Source organism: Falco cherrug, chromosome Z (genome assembly GCF_023634085.1).
Source record: "Falco cherrug isolate bFalChe1 chromosome Z, bFalChe1.pri, whole genome shotgun sequence".
Classification (NCBI taxonomy): Eukaryota; Metazoa; Chordata; class Aves; order Falconiformes; family Falconidae; genus Falco; species Falco cherrug.
The window spans coordinates 26,502,846-26,521,811 of NC_073720.1; the positions used below are offsets into that span (position 1 = coordinate 26,502,846).

Here is an 18,966-nt window from a genome sequence, read left to right on the forward strand (position 1 = left end):
GGATGCCACAGGCAAAGCTATTAAAAAAGCTGCAGAAAATGGGGTGAATAAAAGAACTGCAAGGTTGGTACAGTAGCAGAGAACCTTGAGGGCAGGAGTCATAGAAATGGGCTAAAATGCAAACAATATGATAGTGCCACACTGCGTACTTATGTATGTTGCTATATGCTAGAAGCTTCTTAGCTGAATACAACAGAAAAAGCAGAGATGACAGGTTAGGGCCCTTGTCAGTCAAGTCAGGAGGACCAGAGGTAAACTATTTCAAGGCTCTGATGAAATTACAGGGGTTACAGAAGGTGGCTTCCTACAATTGCAGGGGCCAGCTCTTTGAGCTTTCCAGAAACTGTGTTTTACTTCACATTAACAAGTTAACATTAAAGTTTAAACGCTTCTCCAAAAGTAAATGAGAGAAGTCAGGCTGGGAGGCCTCCTAACAAAATACATCTGTAATTAAATGTCTGTAATTGTTACACTCATTGAACATACAAAGCCCATTTTTGGGCACATAAAACAGTCTGACTAGCTCACTGGTCTCATCTGCAGAAACCTTGTGATGAAGTGATAACACAGTATGGATGGCCAGATCCTCTGCACTGAGTAACACAACAGCATCACTGATTATTTCAGTTATAGCACTGCAAATACATTAGTACTCTTCCTTACAGAATTTAGGCTCCAAGTCTTCCGATCCATATAACATTATTGGAACAAGAAATTTTCACATATGCAGCTCTTCTTGGGGAAATACCGCTTTTCCTTTTTAGACTGTTGTAGCAACATGAAGCTAACCATCTGTTCTATATTTAGCTGCCAGACACAGGTTATAACCACCTCAAGGCTGTTTTAGACTTCTCGTGAGTGCAATGACCCTGCAGAAATGTAAAGTCAAACTGGTGCTCTGTTTTTTCCAGTCAAGCTGGATGGTTCTAGTTGTGCACTTATATATTTTGCTAAGTCAGGCTTCAATGGAGGCCAGGATTGCAAACACATAACAACAGGTACACTGGGTCAGATCAAGCCGCCAAACTACCATCATGTCTCTGAGAATGGTCAACACTGAGTAATACATACAAGACCAGGGCAAGCACACATGATATCTCCTGCATCCATTCCCCACCACAGGCCTCAGAGATTTCCAAAATACACAGAAGTCACTTTTGATTTATTAATCCTCAAAGGATCTCTCTTTCACTTATTTTTCCAATGTCCCAGTGAACTCATGTTACAAGCTCCATGAAACACCACCTCCTTTTTGTATATACAGCTGTAAAGCAAGGCACAGTCTGACACGTTCTGTAATTTGCTGTCATTATTTTTTTCACAGAAACTGCCTACATCAGGTACAAATTACTCAGAACACTTTTACTAAATATAAAGCAAAGCCATTTTTAAGTCCTCAGGGTAGATAACGCCTTTTTTTCAAAGTTTGTATGAATCAGCATGTCCCTGAATCTACAGTTGTCGCAGACAACAGCTCTGATAACCTTTAAGGCAATGTAACAGTCAGCATAGTAAACTTGTCTTGCAGAGACATCTACTCTGAAATAGGGGTTTGCCCTATGTACACTGAAAAAAAGTGGCTTTGAGACACCATTTATGTGCATCTTTTCCAGTGATATTTTTTTTCCTCTACAGACACTGAGAATGCTGCTACTCAGATCCAAATTAGGGTAATTTGATTTTAGGGAGACCTTAGGAAAGGGGCCCTCCAAAAAGTTAGCAGTAAGACGAGAAAGAGAGTGAGAAAGAAGTCTTTTTGCTAGTGATGAGAACTGTAGGAAGTTTATAGAAGTGTGTGTTGTCGACCCATTTCAGCATCAATTTTTAAAAAAATGTGCAACAAATACATACCAAATGCTGGAAAGGGCCACTCCCCCATAGAAGTCCGAGTGCTGGTTATGCTTAATATTTCATGTTTTAGAAGTTTCTTGTGTTTTAATTCCCCTTGCAGCTTCCAGTAGAGAGGTATATATATTTGCAGATACAGTTCTGCCTATAAAAGTTCTAATGAAATACATTTGCATTAACTTTCATTTTTATATTTCACTTTATGAAGGCAGGCCAAACAAACATCCTTTGCCATTAAAAATAAAAATTCAAAAAAGTTATTACCTACTCTGGTATTTTAATTATAATCATGATGTATGCAGAAATATTTTCAAATTATTCAGTCACTGTTACCACATTTAAAATATGATCACCTCAAAACACCTACCATGAGTCAGGTAAGGAACATATATTTGGAAGTTTTCAGAGGATAACTAAAAGAACTCTACGCACAGTTCCCATTTTGCTCCAGAGTGGGATCTTCATCTCTGGATTGGGAGCTATCTTTTGACCCAAGGAGTCAGCTAGGAGCTTCCTCCCACTTGGCGACACTTAGAGAAACTGTGGTGGTGCAGGAATCCTCACTACAAAGCAGGAACTCTCTCTGCAGCCAGCCATCTCAGGGGAGGCAAAAGCCACACCATTAAAGACATCAGGCCATCTCAGAACTCAGGGCGCAGAAGTCTCAAACTGACTTTGCCTACATCAAATTAGAAAAAAGTTTACACATAATAAAGCTTATTATGTTGTAATTATCAATCATGTTATCACATTAAGAAAGTGAAAATATGATGTTAGAATAGAAGACTTGCCCATGTTCACAGGAAATAAGAACTATTCCTCCATTTCTCATGCATGCCAGTTACTTTACTCTGTTGCATGAGATATTTGCTATAAATTATAAAGAAATTTTACACAGGTTCAAGAAACTAGATTATACTATGAACACGGTAATTTCGCTGGTACTTACCACAAATTGTTTTATTATCCTTGGCAGACTACTGAAGATGCTGTGACTGTGTACAGAAATAGAGTAAGTACACTCTGCTTGGGAAGGATTTATAAGTGACCTCTACTGAAAAGACTAATTCTGAGAAAATGAAACAGCTGCAAGAGCATCTATCTTACTTAAGATGGCTTGGTTTAATGATTGTCTATGCTGCTGTTGAAAAGTAGACTACAGACACTTCTGTCTGAAATTACTACTTATCGCTGAAATGTGTACAGCATGAAGCAGTACAGAAGTCTCCATGAATTTTTATGTACAGCAGTACATACATGACTGACTGCCATTCACTTTACTTTTCTGTTGCTGACAGTAATATCAGGTAAGCATTTCATTCATATGCTTCCTCATATGACTAGGTTCTCCATGAAAAGAAACGGAACAACAGACCAAGTAACAGCCTACTAGTCCAATTTAAAACCTTGCTTGGCTTCTTTTGACTGATTCAGACTCAGATGCAAACCAAATCTGAAATCATATTTATTTAAAAATAACTTGCTAAATTCTTCATCTTGGTGCTCCACTTTATCTTTCCCTTCAAAGAAAATGGTTTTCCATTTCTGTATGTGCTCACTGAACACATTTGCAAGCATTGAACATATACAGGGAAGTCAAATCGAATCTGTAACAACACAAATTATGTTATGGCTGATGGTAAGACAAGTAAATAATCACTCATTTTATTTTTCACCCTGAATATTGATTTAACAGTGCAACCTCTACCAAAGATGCAAAATGCATCATTGCAAAAAGTAAAAAAATCAAGTCAGTTAGCAAATAAGAAGGAAGAGCAGCAGCAAGCACTGCAATCCCATTTGTGGAGCCACTGGGCCTTTGTATATCTTCATTGTTCAAGGCCACCTGCTTGTCCTTTATAATAGTGACACAGCTGAGGTGTTTAGGCACCTGGTCAAGCCCCTCAGTACAAGGCTGGTTGTGTCTCAGCAAGAGCTATGAGATCTTGGTCCTATGCTTTCAACCTCAAAAGCATACATCGTTGGGCTGTAGTTAGGTGTAGTCAGTGCAGACAGCTGCTCAAGTATCCAGCCTCCCAGCGCATGTTTTACAGCTGATGTTGCTGTAATCAGTATCCCTCAAGCTTTAGTAATTTAAAATTGGCTTAAAACTACTGTAGGCATCTCTAAGGTAATGTGTCTTTGGGCCTCCCAACTACATAATATTGTTGTCGATGTCAGCATTGCCAGACAGAAATTTTCCAGCTGGATCCTTCCAGCCACCAGAAAATTTTTATTTATTAGAAGTAAAGCCTTGTGAAGAAGCAGTAAATCAGGTGGACAATTTTATCAAAATACAAACAGAATCTGAGACTGACTACAGCAAGTTCTGACTTGAAATATTTTTCCAGAATTTTATCTTTGAAATATTTCTCTTGCTGAAGTGACAGTTCCAAATAAGCAGGGAATCCAATTCCCACTAGCTTCCCATCAGCATACAAGTCAGTTGCCAAGAAACTTTCTGAGCAGACAAGCAGGAGAAGTTTGGAAGGAGTTTAGAGAAAACGCACAGAAGACTTTCTTGTTTCATGCTTAATCCTGTGATAGGCAGCAACGAAAGTACTGTTTGAAGTCACACATCCATGCCATGATTTTTTCTTGTTCATGGCATACATGCTGGTAGCAGAAAAGATATGCCTCCTGTTGTCAGGTACTCATCAGATTTGATAGTACCTGGAACAGGCAGATAGAACTGCTCTCCTCCAGAGTGAGAAAAAAATGTAACTAATCATCAAAGAATGAATTAAAAGACTTGGCAGCAGGTGATGTGAACTGTGACTAAAAATAACCAAGAGATCCACACATTTAAATGTGCCCTGCTTTGATCCCAGTCTCAGCAGTGGTAACAGCTCTGCAACTGGTCAAATGGGGGGAACGCCCACCAGTCAAAACTGGAGGGGAGTTACCGCCAGAGGAGGATGGCTCACGCACCCTGCAGACAAGCATACACCAAGTATGCATGCAAACATAGAAAAGGATTTCCCATTGGCCCAAGAAGGCAGACTACCCTCTTCAATGATCCCACGCTGAAAGAATGAGTGAAAAACAAAAATCCTGTATGAGAGAGAGTGGCAGGTCAACAAAAGGGAGTGGTGGCAAGAATCACTGCCAGCATCTCCAAGTCATGCAAATTTGGCAGGTTGCACCTATGTCACGGCACTACCTCCTCCACTCATCAAGAACTGTTGAACAGGCACCAGGAAGGATTAGGAGTGGGGCATTCTGTCATGGTTTAGCCCCAGCGAGCCGGTAAGTACCACGCAGCCACTCGCTCACCCAGCCTGCCCCCACCCCAGTGGGATGGGAAGAAGTATTGGAAAAAGGTAAAATCCATAGGTTGAGATAAGAACACTTTAATAATTGAAATAAAGTAATAATAATAATAACAACAACATTGTAATGAAAAGGAGAGAGAGAGAGGAATAAAACCCAAGGGAAAAAACAAGTGATGCACAATACAGCTGCTCACCACCCACTGGCCGATGCCCAGCCAGTCCCCAAGCAGCGATCGGCCCACTCCCAGCCAGCCCCCCCAGTTTATACACTCAGCATGATGTTCTACAGTATGGAACATCCCTTTGGCTAGTTTGGGTCAGCTCTCCTGGCCATGCTCTCTCCCCGCTTCTTGTGCTCACTGGCAGAGCATGGGAAACTGAAAAGTCCCTGACTTAGGGTAAGCACTACTTGTCAACAACTAAAGCATCAGTGCGTTATTGACACTATTCTCATGATAAATCCAAAACAGAGCACTGTGCCGGCTACTAAGAAGAAAATTAACTCTGCCCCAGCCAAAGCCAGGACACATTCGGAGAAGCAGCACTGCCCAGGCCAACTACTAGCTACAGCTAAGGAGCTCAGGGCTGTGTGGGAGATACACTGCCAGCAGTTTGGTCCCTGACAGACCATTAACCAGAAGAGGAGATATCAAAGCCAAATTATTTATTTCTGTTGAATTAAAAATAAAATGCGAGGAAACTTTCAGAAAATTTGAGAATTTCCCCATTGCTACCTTCCTATCTGAAAAAGTCCAAATCTTCACTCACTGATGTCAGTAGAGTCTTTCCAGGAGCAAGATTTGTATCCTAACATATGGAGCGGTGACTTTTGAATTTGGTCATTTTTACCAAGCTACATGTATGAAGTGCACATTTCTGCACTGGGGCTGGACGTGCAAAAAGGTACAGAGTTTTTACTGTTGTATCATTGAGCGCTGTTTTGTATTTTAAGCTCTTTTATTAGATTTTGAAATGAAATGCTGTTCTTCCTTCAATGATAAGAAAACACACAAAAAATCCAGAGTACTTCTTTGTAAGCACCTTAAAAAATAATTACATGTATCTTTTTCACATTCTGGTATTCAGTTCAGTTAGAAAGCTAGCTCTGTTAAATGTTCCTACAATGTGTGTCCATAATCAAAGTTAACCTGATGTCTCTCCTAAAAATTTCTGACATGCACAATAGTTTGCTACTGCTGTTTAGCACTCAAGATATTCCTAAATCTGCCTTATGAGAGTATCTTACAGCAGTAACTCTCCAGCCCAAACTCAAAGGTAGAATCATGGGAAAAGACCTTTAAGATCGTGAAGTCCAACCATTAAGCCAGGACTACCAAGTCCACCACTAAACCACGTCACTAAGCTCCACATCTACAAGTGTTTTAGACACTGAGGGATGGAGATTCCACCACCTCCCTGGGTAGCCTCTTCCAATTCTTGACCACCTTTCAGTGAGATGATCATATATGACTAGTATCCATTTCACAACATTAGAAATGCAAACTGAAATACCTTGCAACTGTGAGCAAGTTGCCTCCATTTTCCTTCAGTCTGTTTCAGTGAATCCTGTGCAGCTATACTATGTGAGTTCCCCAATAAAACGAGGGTGTGTTGAAGACATTCTTTACTCAATTGCTGTTAAATATGTTATATGCTAAAAAACATATATGTATCATAAAATACAGATTTGTAAACACACACGTATCTCAGATTTGGACAGGTAAGCTGCACTATGTATTGACACCAGAGAATGAATGTGAGCACGGTAATTAAGGGTCATCCTTTCACAGTCCAGTATCTGCACTAACCATGCAGAAAACCAGTGTTCCCTGACAAGACTTTAAAAATAAGCTACTTACAGAGACCTTTTCAATTTTAAGCTATCTGCAGACTCTTTGCAATCAAATGAAAAATAATAATAAAGTGAACATGAAAGGATGGCCTTAAAGGAGTTACTTTCAGCACAGCAGATTTTTCAAATCTAAGGCGAGGCCACAGATGTCTTACAGCTCTAAGGGGGGAAAAAGTCCTTGATCTAAAAATAGTCTCTTGTATAAATCTGGTGGCACCCATGAAAAGGATTCCCTTCTTTGAAGATGATTGATTACTGAACTCTTTGAACTTACGGATGGTCCCTAAGCCACTAAAATGCCAGAGGGCCAAAAAATATCTGTACGTGCATCAGGTGTTCTATTTAATGCCTATCTGCAAACAGACAACAAAGGATCCTCCCGAGTTGACAGGGTAGGAAAGAAACAAACAAATGCAAGCACAGTCCAAAAATGCTGGTCTGAACTACTTTTTAAGAGAGTTTCTCGCCACCTACTAGTTCTTCTTCCCAAAACTCTGTAAGCATGTGTTGGGACAAAACAGTAGGTATTAGGACGACATCGAAGAACACACTGAAATACAAGACTTTGTTCCGCATACATTTGTGAGGCCTAAACCCCCAAGGGGAGCATATAGATCTAATTCACTGCAGGATCATACCAGAGGTTATACAATATCCTTACAATTTCTGCTTGAGTGTAACACTGAACAGTCCCGGTAGTTTTCATGTTATTAATAATTTTATGATGTTCCAACTTTCTTAAACATCTGGCTTTATACCTGAAAGAGAAAGTCTGATATCTCGAACACCAGGATGCACAGAATCTAACTTAAAATGATGAGATTTAAATATATTATTTTTAAGACTGGCACAACTCTTGTCTAGAGCTTGAGTCCTCAGTAGTATCGACCAAACACACATTTTTCAATCTGCTAATGGTGTGAGAAACAAACAAGTTCGGTTGCTCACTCCAAGCCCACCTGAAGGACCAGGGTAGGTAGCTGGTAGCTCTGTCACACTGAAATGAGCAAAACCACCAAAATGCACAAAAGAAACTGCTGCACCAAATAAAGTGACAACATTTATACAAAATCACTTTTGAAACTAAAAACTGACATTAAGATTGAATTCATTCCCATGCACCAGACCCACAGAGCTAATACACTGGGTGAGTGATCTCCTGGCAATATCCTGTTTGGGCCTGGAATACAGCCATGCATGCTGTCATTTCACAAAGTTGTACCACAAGTATCTCCATATACAACAGTTTTGATTGTTATGCCCTGCTTAGGGGTTTTGGTGGTTGGTTTTTTTGGTTGTTGTTGTTTTGGCTGGCGGGATACTTTTGGTTTGGTTGGTTTGTGGGGTTTTGTTTTGGTTGTTTTGAGGTGTTTCTTTTCTCCCCTTCTGCCTCTACAGGATAAGATGACCCTCCCAGCAAGCTTCCTTTCCTGTCCTACAGTAAAAGCACTGATTTAACTACCAACATTCTTCCCCCGGCTATCATGACACCACAACAAACCAACATGGTTTTTCTGGAGCAGTACTTCAGATAAGGAGAAAAAACACTTGAAGCTAAGAATTTTTTTCCTTTCAAGAGTACAGAGCTTGCAAACAGAGAGGTCAGTAGTCTTCAATTTGTCTAGACAAATATTACGTACTTTTCTCTTGCTCTCAAGTATCGTTACATAGGTTTAGGAGTCCTCTGCTGTTGTGACGGGGTGGGGAATGGAACCACAGAAAAGCACAGACTATTAGGTGACTTGAGTCAGCAGTGGATATGTTACTACAACTTTGTACCCAGAACTCCATCTAGACATTTCCTGTTGCAGTGAAACTGATGTATGATGGAATTGTTTTAGAAGCTCACCAGGACTACCAGAAATAAACTCCAGAAACAGCATGTTCAAGAGGATTGCTACAACCCACAAAAATTCTTGGCACTGAGTTGCAAGCTGCATTTTTTGTTGGGTAGCTATAAAATCTTGACAGAAATCATTAGATTCAGACATCACATCTCCTCAAGACTTCCAAGTGTCATCAGCATTCTGTGCCACCAAGACAAATCTTTTTTGTTCCCAAAACACCTGTCTACCCACCTGCCCTTTCAGCCCTGTTCCCTTTGGCTTAAGCCTCTGTCCCAGCCTCCTCCAGCCCATAACAGATGCTACTTCTACAACCATCCCAATTTAGGCTAGACTGATTACTTTCTTTTTACTTAATGGATGAAGTGAAGATCTAAGACAGGCTAAGCAGATTGAGACATTGTTGTTCAAGTAATCAATCAGATCTTCACTTCATCCATAGCTTCTCTAACCATCCACTCATCCCCATAGTACTCTAGCTCACCTTTTTCATGTCTGCGAAAACCACCAGAACAAAGATAACTAAAGATCTCCAAGACTTCCACCAGCACACTGTGACTGCCGTCCAGAGCTCTGTGGGGAATGGAAGCACTGTACAGCAGCTGCAGCCCATTGCACCACATCCACCGCCCGCCACACCATGCCTACGGGAATGCAAGAAACTGAAACTTTTGAGATGTCTTGCTATCCTGGCCTCCCTCCTTTGGCAATCTGAGGCAAAGGGAAGCAGCCTGAAATAAGGCTGTGGCAAGGTGTTCAACAAGACAGTTACCCACCTCTTCCACGAGTCACAACACTACCTGGCACATAAATGCAGCCCTAGCCATGTAACACATGTGAACGGCTTTATTCTGAAATGGAACGTGCCACCTTTTCCTGAAAGCATGTGTTATTTCCCAATATAATTAAACAGCTGTTTAGGAAATGGTTTTCTTTGTGACAGGAGGAAGGAGTAATTAATCAGAACAGGCCTCTTTGGAACAGTTAGATTTCAGGGAATTGGTCTCAGAGCTAAGAGGGAGAGAAACCCACAATAGCCAACAGTCCAGGAAGCAGTGGACTCATGTGCAAGAACCTCTTCAGACTCTTTCAAAACAGAGAACTGAACTTCAGCATCACATCTCCAGAAAACACCCTAGCCACCACATTACCACCTACCCTGGGGTCTCCGAGTTTCAAAAGGAACTTGATTCACTTTTTCATTTCCCCCTCTCCTTTTCTAGAAGATTTTTTTGTTGTTGTTTTCTGGCTAGCACAATGGCCCTGATAAGTTGCATTTCATAAATGGACACAATGATTATTAAACATAACTGCAGGAGATTGACAATCATTGACAACATTCATGTTCACAGTGCCTTCAGACAGCCTTCCAAATCTGTGACGGGGGAAGAAGAAAGCCCCTTTTGCTGTCCCTGTGGTGAAATGGCTGACCTCAGAGCAAAGGGAAAATGGAATGCTGCCAGCAGCTCCAAAGCTCGCTTCAGAGATCTTGTGCCCAACTCCACATTTGATTAAGGTGATTTTTTTGTAGCACTTAAACATATGCTACTGGTAAGTATATCAGTATTTTGATTAAAACATGCATAAAATCAGAAAAGAGTCAGACTCTGTTCCTCCAAATATAAACAAGTTGTAACGAAATCTAACCTGTTACAGCTCTACATGCAAACCAGCTGTAAGCTGTTTGCCCTAGGCTTACAAAGAGTTGTTGAATAGCTTGCTTTCTGATAGCTGCATTGCTTCAAAACTCCATTCTGCCCATTTCATCTCATTGCCTTACCTCACAGTGGTCATTACTGACACTACTAATGCAAAGTCTCTTAGCCAGCTGTTCTTTCTTTGGGATTCTTATTTAAACACAATTTTATAACATCTATACACATGCTCATGCTTGGCTTCATTCTCTGTGAATTCTGCGTGCTGGAGTCCAGGAAGCCCAGATCTTTGCAACTCCTGCTCCACCCTTCCATGCTATGAAACCAATCGACATTGGTCCTGTTTTCCTGTCCTTTTAGAAAGAAAGCTGCCTCTGCAGATACAGTATGAATCCAGGGCAAGAGATCAATGAATTGCAAATCTACATCAAAATTAGTTCTGTATTTTCAAAGTGAGTAACTCACATTATTAAGAGCTTAATATTGAGACTGATTCTAAAGTAGCACCATCTAGCCAAGGGGCTTCTCAGCATAAATCTAAGCTCTACTCTTTCTATATTCAAGCTATGAAATATTTGGCACTGGATGGCCAAATCAGTGCGTAGAGATATGCAGGGATTTTTTTTTTTAACAGCAAAGTAACTCTCTATTCACAGAGTCAGAGGTAATCCAAGGGAACAGGATGTCTCTTAATACATTTTGTTCTTTTATAGCTGACAATACAGGTGAGAAAGACATTCATAAATAATTGGATGCTGAAGGCTGGAACGGTGGTTGACACAAATTGTTGAACTGCCAGGGGAAAATGAAGCTCATGAGCAAATGGACTAATGTCCCTCTCAAGTGAAGAAAGTTACCTGCACTAGACACTACCTCCAGAAGGCTGTGCAGCATGCTGTCTTACTCAGAATTAATAATGACTCTCCAGACAGCATTTCTTCCTCACACAAAAGGAGAGGTGACTTAAGCTTCACAAGCCAAAAGCACCAGTGTTTTGTGGGAGTCTTGAGAGCTCCTACAGAACGAACTCATTGTACTTTATGGTCTGTGAGCATTGCCCCAAAGAAGATGCCCTCAGAGAAGCAAGGGGACAGTCAGCTGTTGCTGCTCTGCTACACTGGTGACTTACTGGGCTAGAAATGCATCTGCTAAACTGGACCAGAGGAAGACAGTGCTACACAAGAGATCATCAGGTGACAGTTGTTACTGCAAGCTCATGCCCTCAACCACAAAATGATGCACCCTAAAACACACATGCTGTGCTCCACAGTGCTCTGTATGGTTATCTTTACACCAGTAATGGTGACTGTTGATTTTCTCAATCCATAACCGTGCTACCAGTGACTTTGAAGTCCAGAAAATACTGTGTTTTGTTACCATGACAATACTCCCCAAAAAGAGTTAAACTCTGCTACACCGTAAAACACTTCACATACAATTTCCTAGCAACTACACAGGTACATACAGCCTTCCCTGAAGGCAATTTTAGAAAAGTTACATGTACATCAAGGATGTAGCTGCACTAAAATTCTACAGATTTCACGAACACCATATTTCTTTCACTTTGGGCTACACTGAAAAAAAGTAACCGAGAAAGACTTGGTTCTTTTAAAAAAATAACAGTGAACAACAGGTGGACAGGAGATACAGGCAGAGAATGATCTACATGGAAAGTAATGTAATAACCTGAGATCTGGCAGCAGTGCAGTGGCACAAGAAGAAAATTTAACCCGAAGTATGGTTTGTTTTCCATCTCTGGTTCCCCTTCACACCACTTACACTTTCACCAAATCTTACTCTCCTGAATGTGAATTTTCCAGCAGCAACACTTTTGAGGGAATGCACAGGTAATCCAAAATAAAAATACAGTAGTCATGCAAATAGCATGTCTGCCTTGTGCAATGAGGAATTTTAATTACAAACAAATCAACCCCCAGCAAAAAACCAAAAAAACCCCCAATGCTGCTTCTTTTTTTTTTTTTTTTTTTTTGCATATAGGACTAAGGCTTATGAACGTACTCAGGTCTGGTTGCACTAATCTGGCAAGCTTACCCATGAGCACACAGCGTTTCAGAAATCACTAGGATCTAGCAGCAATACTCCTTTTAACTTCTACAGTCTTGAGGTATCTTTACACAAAATGCAGGACTACTTTATGGAACATCAGCAAGTTATTGAAAATATGCACTTGCATTACTCCCTATTTCAGGAATGCTTACACTGTAAGATCCAGCCTGGTAAAAACTACCTTATCTAGGAACGTGTGGACATAGAAGAGGTACTGCAACCTGTCTGAAATGACAAACTCCTGGAGTTTGTCATTCCCACCAGGAACAGGAAACATTTTTGCAACTCAGGTGCTTAAATGCTCATTACAGCCAATAGGGCAAGATCATCATCTCAATGTGACAGATGACCTAGGCATGGAGGGGGCACTTAAGCCAGCTGAAAGGAAATGTCTACAAGGCAATTTTGGTAGCCTTGTCTCTTCCTTAAGAGTATCTACAGAGAAGGTGTGATGTTGAGTTTCACAACATAAACGTGCTCAGTTATTCTGCTGTCTAAACCACTACATAAAGTATGACAGATGACTGAATTATTCCTCACCTGAAGGAGACAAATGGGAAACTATGTGCCCACTTTCTGTATCACACCCTAGTGATCATTAAGCATTTTCAGCTGCAGGAATTCAAACCTCCGCTCTGCATCCCAAAAGCATGCACAATTCCCCAGGGTATATGGCACGACTTCTCAGCTTGCATTATGTCTTTCAGCCACATGGTCAGTTTTATTTGAAATCCCTTTGCTCTGCATTCAGCACAATTAAGGAGTATCAGAAATTGTTAAAATATCCACATTATGCTCCTCAGAAGGTAAAACCTCAGAGTCTTGTTTATATGCATAGCAAATGGTACAAAGTAGAAAACAGATGCTGCTAATGCTCAGTTTACATAAAACTGTTTGGTATTTTGGGCACTGAAACCAAATGTTCAGAAATAACTTTTTACTAGAGGACTTAGAGGGTGGAGGGGTCCTGAGACATCTATTAATTCTCACTGTCAAAATGGTTGAAGCTCATTGTTCTCTTACAAGCTCCCAATGCTTCTCCTTTCCTATATAAACTAAGGGGGTGGGTGGGGGTGGGGGTGGGTGGGGGATGGGGGGTGGATATGCATTTTGTCTTTAATGATCTTAATGCCTATCATCCAGAACAGTTTTGGAAGTCCAGAATGTTTCATGACTCAATACCACGTAAGTTTACTCTACCAGGCTGTTCTGTTGCTTTTGCCAAGTAATTTATCATTTTCTGAAGAAATGGTTTTCTCCATTCTGTAAGGCTTCTGTATAGCATTGCTTAAGAGCACAACCACGGTGCTTGTTGAAGTTTACATGTACCATTTGAAGAAGGAATGGAAAAGTCAGATAGGGAGCAGCAAATCTTTGTACAAGTCCTTTTAGTGTATTCATTTAAGAAGTCTGGGCTTAGTCCAAGAAAAGCACTTCTTTACTAGCAATTTTCCTTACGGTCAGAGTTATTCAGGACAGCACCTCTCAGAAAACAGCTAGCCTAAATTAAAAAGGCTCTGCGCTCTTATATAGTTCAACATTTGCCTGTCCAAATATTTTTCTGCCAGCTTTGCAGCCCCACAGTATGTTCAAGAGGACTCTGATGTTTTAGGTGTCCTATAGAGTTGTGAAATGGACCTTCATCACATTAAGTTAAGAGCTGGGAGGCATATTTTCCAAGTTTACTCTACATCTGGCATATTCTATATTCTACAGAACTTACTAAGCAGCCACTTAAACAATAGTACACATCAAGCAAAACAAGTACTGCAAGAAGTACAGTGACTTCTCTTACACAATACTGCTTTAAAGAGAAGAAATCAAGGCAATGCTTAGCATTGCACTCGCCAGCACCCATGGACCTGATGCAACTCTCTCAGTACCTGGATTTCTCAATGCTCTCCATAGCACTTTGTGTTTGTATTTGGCAGCTGCATCCTTTTCCCTGTTCCCTCAGACTGGAAAAAAACGAATCCACCAGGCATAAAAGCTACGTGCTTAACATACGCGGGCACATCCTTCTCCTCAGTGCTTCCACCTGGGAACTTAACACAGATCAACACTAGTAAGATATACTGCCACACTGTATTTCTTCTTATTTCTGAGCTTTGTTTCTAATAATTATTTCGCTATAGAAAAGCCTGAAAACTGTCAATACCTTTTTGTATCATGACTAACTTTCAAAAGAAGTTCATAAATCCCTCAAAGAACACAGCCTAAGAACCAAACCATTACACCTGCTGTTCCTGTCATTTCAAGAAGAAAAATAAGATAATCAACAGAGGGGGTTCCTGCTCCCCCCCCCCCCCCCGATATGTTAGCAACAAGACCCTTAAAACTCATTTGTTCCTGTAGTCTTTAAGTTTGGCTAATATTTCAGTATCAAGATGTTCAGGAAAAGAGTATCTGTGCAGGTGCTTTTGCTTAAGAGTTTATTTCAGCTGTAATTAAAAGATATATTTGTAAACATCAATAAGGCAAACTTTTGCTATCTTTTCAAATCCTCAAGGAAGTGTTCAAGGAGCTGTTTATTTCTCGTTAAACAGCTGGTACTGTTGCACTTCAGAACTGGCAGTAGTTGAGCAAAGGATCAAGCAGCTGTGGTACGCTCAGTATCATCTCATGCTCAGTGTTGTGCTCCAGTGATGTAAGCTAAATGCCCTCTATCTTTATACGAAGCTGATGTAGAGTTTGAGATACCAGTACTGTTTTAGCTGTCATGGATAGTGTTTGGTTTCATTAAGGGGGGAATGTGGGCAAGGAATGTCTGGTTTTTACTTGAATGTTTCTGTCCAAATACCTCAGTAACATAGCATATGGCTGCGTGCCAGAAACCATGGCTCCTATTCCAAGTTAGGGCACAGACACATCTTACAATACTTAAGCCCACTTGAGATCTTTGTCAGTAACCTGTAGATATTTGTTACCAAGCTTTTGAGATCCACAAAGAAATGCATGCATACTAGAACCACTGAAGGTCTACTCACAATCAGCATGCACAGGATGCAACCAACACCTCTAAATGGTCTGAACAATTCAGAACTTTTTATTAGGGAAAGGAGAAGAAAAGGAAACAAAAAAAAATTGTCTTTGTAACACTGACCTCACTCCAATGAATAAAGCTTAGATGGACTTAAAAGGTAAGTTTTAACTTTTTTTTTTTTTTTTTTTTTTTTTTCCCAAATTGACATGGGAGTGGTTTTGGTTTGTTATTTGAACTGCACTGGGTTGAAATCATTACAGGTTGATTTCTTTTAATGCCAGTTTAACATTATGGTATGGATGAGTTTTAAAACATTGTATAATGATAGGGTCAAACATAAATAATGCAATACTTGATTGCGTAAACAACTAACGAACAGTTTAAAAGAGAAAATGAAGACAAATGAGGCAGCATGGTTAAAGTCAGTTGAATAGTTACACAGCTGGAATATTATATTAATATATAATAGTACTAACAGCCATTTGACATGTGTATTTGTTCAGTCCCCTAATACAGTTAGATGAGATTTCAACACAGCTAACACATGCAAACAACCATACAGCTGTTAACACCATGTGGTATTACTGGATGCTTTTTCTGTACCAAAAGAACTAATATTTCTCTTCCTTTTTTTTAACTTCTATGGAAATAAATACTGTTATTATGTACTTTCGGAGAACCGTATTTCCATACTTTTCCACTTCCTATAGCCCTTCAGGTATCAAGTACCATTTAGCCCTTATAATAGTTTTGTAATACTCCAGCCTTGCTTTGGTCAGACAAATACTCCAGTATGACATTAAGCTATAGGAAAATGTGCCAGGAGTAGCAGCAAGAATGGAGGCTCTAACTCAGTTTTAAAATGATATAAAATATTTTACAGATCTTAGTTCTTCTAAATGGAAACATTTCTACTGTGTCACTGAAGCAGTTGTTAAATAAACCCCCCATCATTTCCCTTAGGTGCAGGGGATTCTGAAATTTTAAAAGGAACTGAAACTATCCAAATCAATATTACAGTGCCAGTTATGAAGTTCAAAAATATCTGAAATATGTTCACGTCTAATAACGAGAAAGTTGACAAATATATTTGTTTATATGAGCACATGATGTAAGAACAAATAATAAACAATTCATAAGAACAGAAATGGGCATTGGCATTTAAAAAAATCTTTCACGTAAAAAATTAATCTTTTCAAATCCCAACTTAAATAGTTATGCAAGGATTTCTGTTTTGCTCTCCTCTACATTAAAAAGATTCGTATTTTGTCTAAAGTATTCCACTCTAAAATTAAAAAAAAAAAATCCCCAAATCCAAGAAATACAACAATTTCTTTAGTCCGGTTCTGCTCAGACTTTGTCCATACCACTGATTATGCAGGTTCTGCTTCTGAATGAGTAAAATAATCAATGTAACTGCAGACAATTCTGCAAGTTTGTCTGCATCTGAACAAACAAATTGACTATGGGTTGTAGCGGTGATGTTTGGTTTTTTGTTCCTGCTGTCCCTCTCACTTATGTTTTCCTTAGATGATTTCTGGTAATTTCTTAACTATATTCTAACAAAATACCAGGATCTATGTAAGTTCGTGGAATTACTTTGTGACATGATATCCTGCTGTATTAGTGCAACGGAAAAGTAACCTAGGATGCAGCTGGGGTCCCCACACCATTTGTTTTGACAATAACCTTTGGAACAGGGCAAAAATGAGAACTTTAATTTCTAGAAAACTTTCAGGGAAATCAAAGAAAACCCTATTTTTAGATATTTTTATTTTTAAATAACCTCGTATTTAAAACAAAAAAAAATAAAAAATCCGGAGCAATCATAATTTTTAACCACTAAATTTAAATGAAGCTGTTGACAAGCAGGTTGCAGCAGTGCACGCCTCAGCCACTGAGAGGGGGACCCAAGCCCTCCAGATGTGGAAAGCGATGCCCCCGCGGACGCAGCCCCTGCCCGCCCCCCGGCGCACCCCCTCGGGCTGCACCGGCGCGGCGCCTCCTGCGTGCGCACATCGCGGCGGTGCGGGGCCGGCTGCGCACCCAGCCCAGCAGCAACAGCTGCTTCAGCCGGATACGGCGGGGAAGAAGAAAGGATGAAGACGACCCAACTGCAAGTAGGGGCGTTCTGCTGTCGAGAATTAAGCAAGGGGAGATTTTATTCCGGCATACTGACACCTCTCCCAGACACCCACCCCCAGCCATGGGCCACAGAGCTGGGAGGGAGCTCTCTCCCCCCTCGCTGTAACCCCGAGCGCGACCTCAGCACAGGGGGGCCCAGGGCCGCGCCGGGGCTTGCGGGCCGCGGCGGAAGGAGCCCGGGGGGCCCGGCGGCCGCGCTCGCCCCCCTGGGGGGCTCCAGGCCAGGCGTCCCCGGGCGCGGCCCCCACCCCCCCCCACCCCCACCCACCCCCGCAGTGCCAGCCCGGCCCGGCCCGGCCGCCGTAGCTGCAGTGAGTGAGTGGGCACCAGGGCAACCGCTTCCCGCAGCTGCATCCCGCCGGCCGGAGCATCATCTCCCGCCCCGGCAGAGGCGGGGGACGCTCGGGCTCCGTCCTTCCTCTGCCGCGCCCGGCGGGGACCCCACCGAGGACCCCCGCCGCCGTTTACCTTGACGCTGGCGTTGCTGGTCTGGGTCTCCGCCTCGACGCCGCAGCAGCGGGGCGCCCTGGCCCGGGCGGAGGCGCCGGGCTCCCTGCGCTCCTTGCGGCGGGGGCCGGCGGAGGGCGAGGGCTGCTGCCGGCTCTGGTAGGCGAGGACGGAGGGGATGGAGTCGGCCGCGTCTGTCTTGATGAAGAGGCCGTGAAGCGTGGCGGTGCCCTGCGAGATGGTGGTGGTCTGGTGGGGGGAATTGGACTCGTCCGAGTCCCGGCAGTAAATCACGCCGCTCTGCGAGACGTGGATGCTGGGGGCGCAGCCCATCCCTTCCCGTCCGCACCCCGCCCCGCTGCAGCGCCGGCGGGCCTGCCCGCTGCGCTCCCACCTGCCGCCCGCCCGGGCTGCGGGGCCGCCGCCCCTGCGCCGCGCACCCCGCGGCGGCACCGGCACCGGCACCACCCCCCGCCGCTGGCGCTGCCCCGGCCGCTCCCGCCCATGCGGCGCCTCCCCGGCACCCCCGCCCGTCTCCCCGTGCCGCCTCCGGGGACCCCAGACCCGTTAAGCCCCTTCCCCTCCGCAGCAGCGTCTTACGAAGCGCCTTCGGCCACCGGGTTCTTCAGTCGGAGGAGGGGGAGGAGGAGGAGGAGATGTAGGTGGAGAAGGAATAAAAGCCGCAGCAGGAGAAGCAGCAGCAGCAGCACCGTCGGTGGTGCAGTCCCCTCCCGACCCTGGCAGAGGGTCTGCTTTCAAGCCTTCCGTATGTGCAGCAACACAACATCCACCCCTAATTGTGCCAAATACTTCTTTATTTTGTCTTTTTCTTTTGTTTTTAAAAGCAGTT

At 42.4% G+C, this 18,966-nt stretch overlaps 1 protein-coding gene across 1 annotated transcript in view; it reads right to left on the reverse strand.

Moving 5' to 3' along the window:
• Nucleotides 1-18,638, reverse strand: part of PDE8B (phosphodiesterase 8B) — a 79,550-nt gene extending 60,912 nt beyond the window's left edge. The window contains exon 1 of the mRNA XM_055698429.1: nucleotides 18,138-18,638. Coding sequence (XP_055554404.1) covers nucleotides 18,138-18,449 — 312 coding nt within the window. The 5' untranslated portion in view covers nucleotides 18,450-18,638. The remainder of the gene's footprint in view (nucleotides 1-18,137) is intronic.
• Nucleotides 18,639-18,966: the final 328 nt, after the last annotated feature.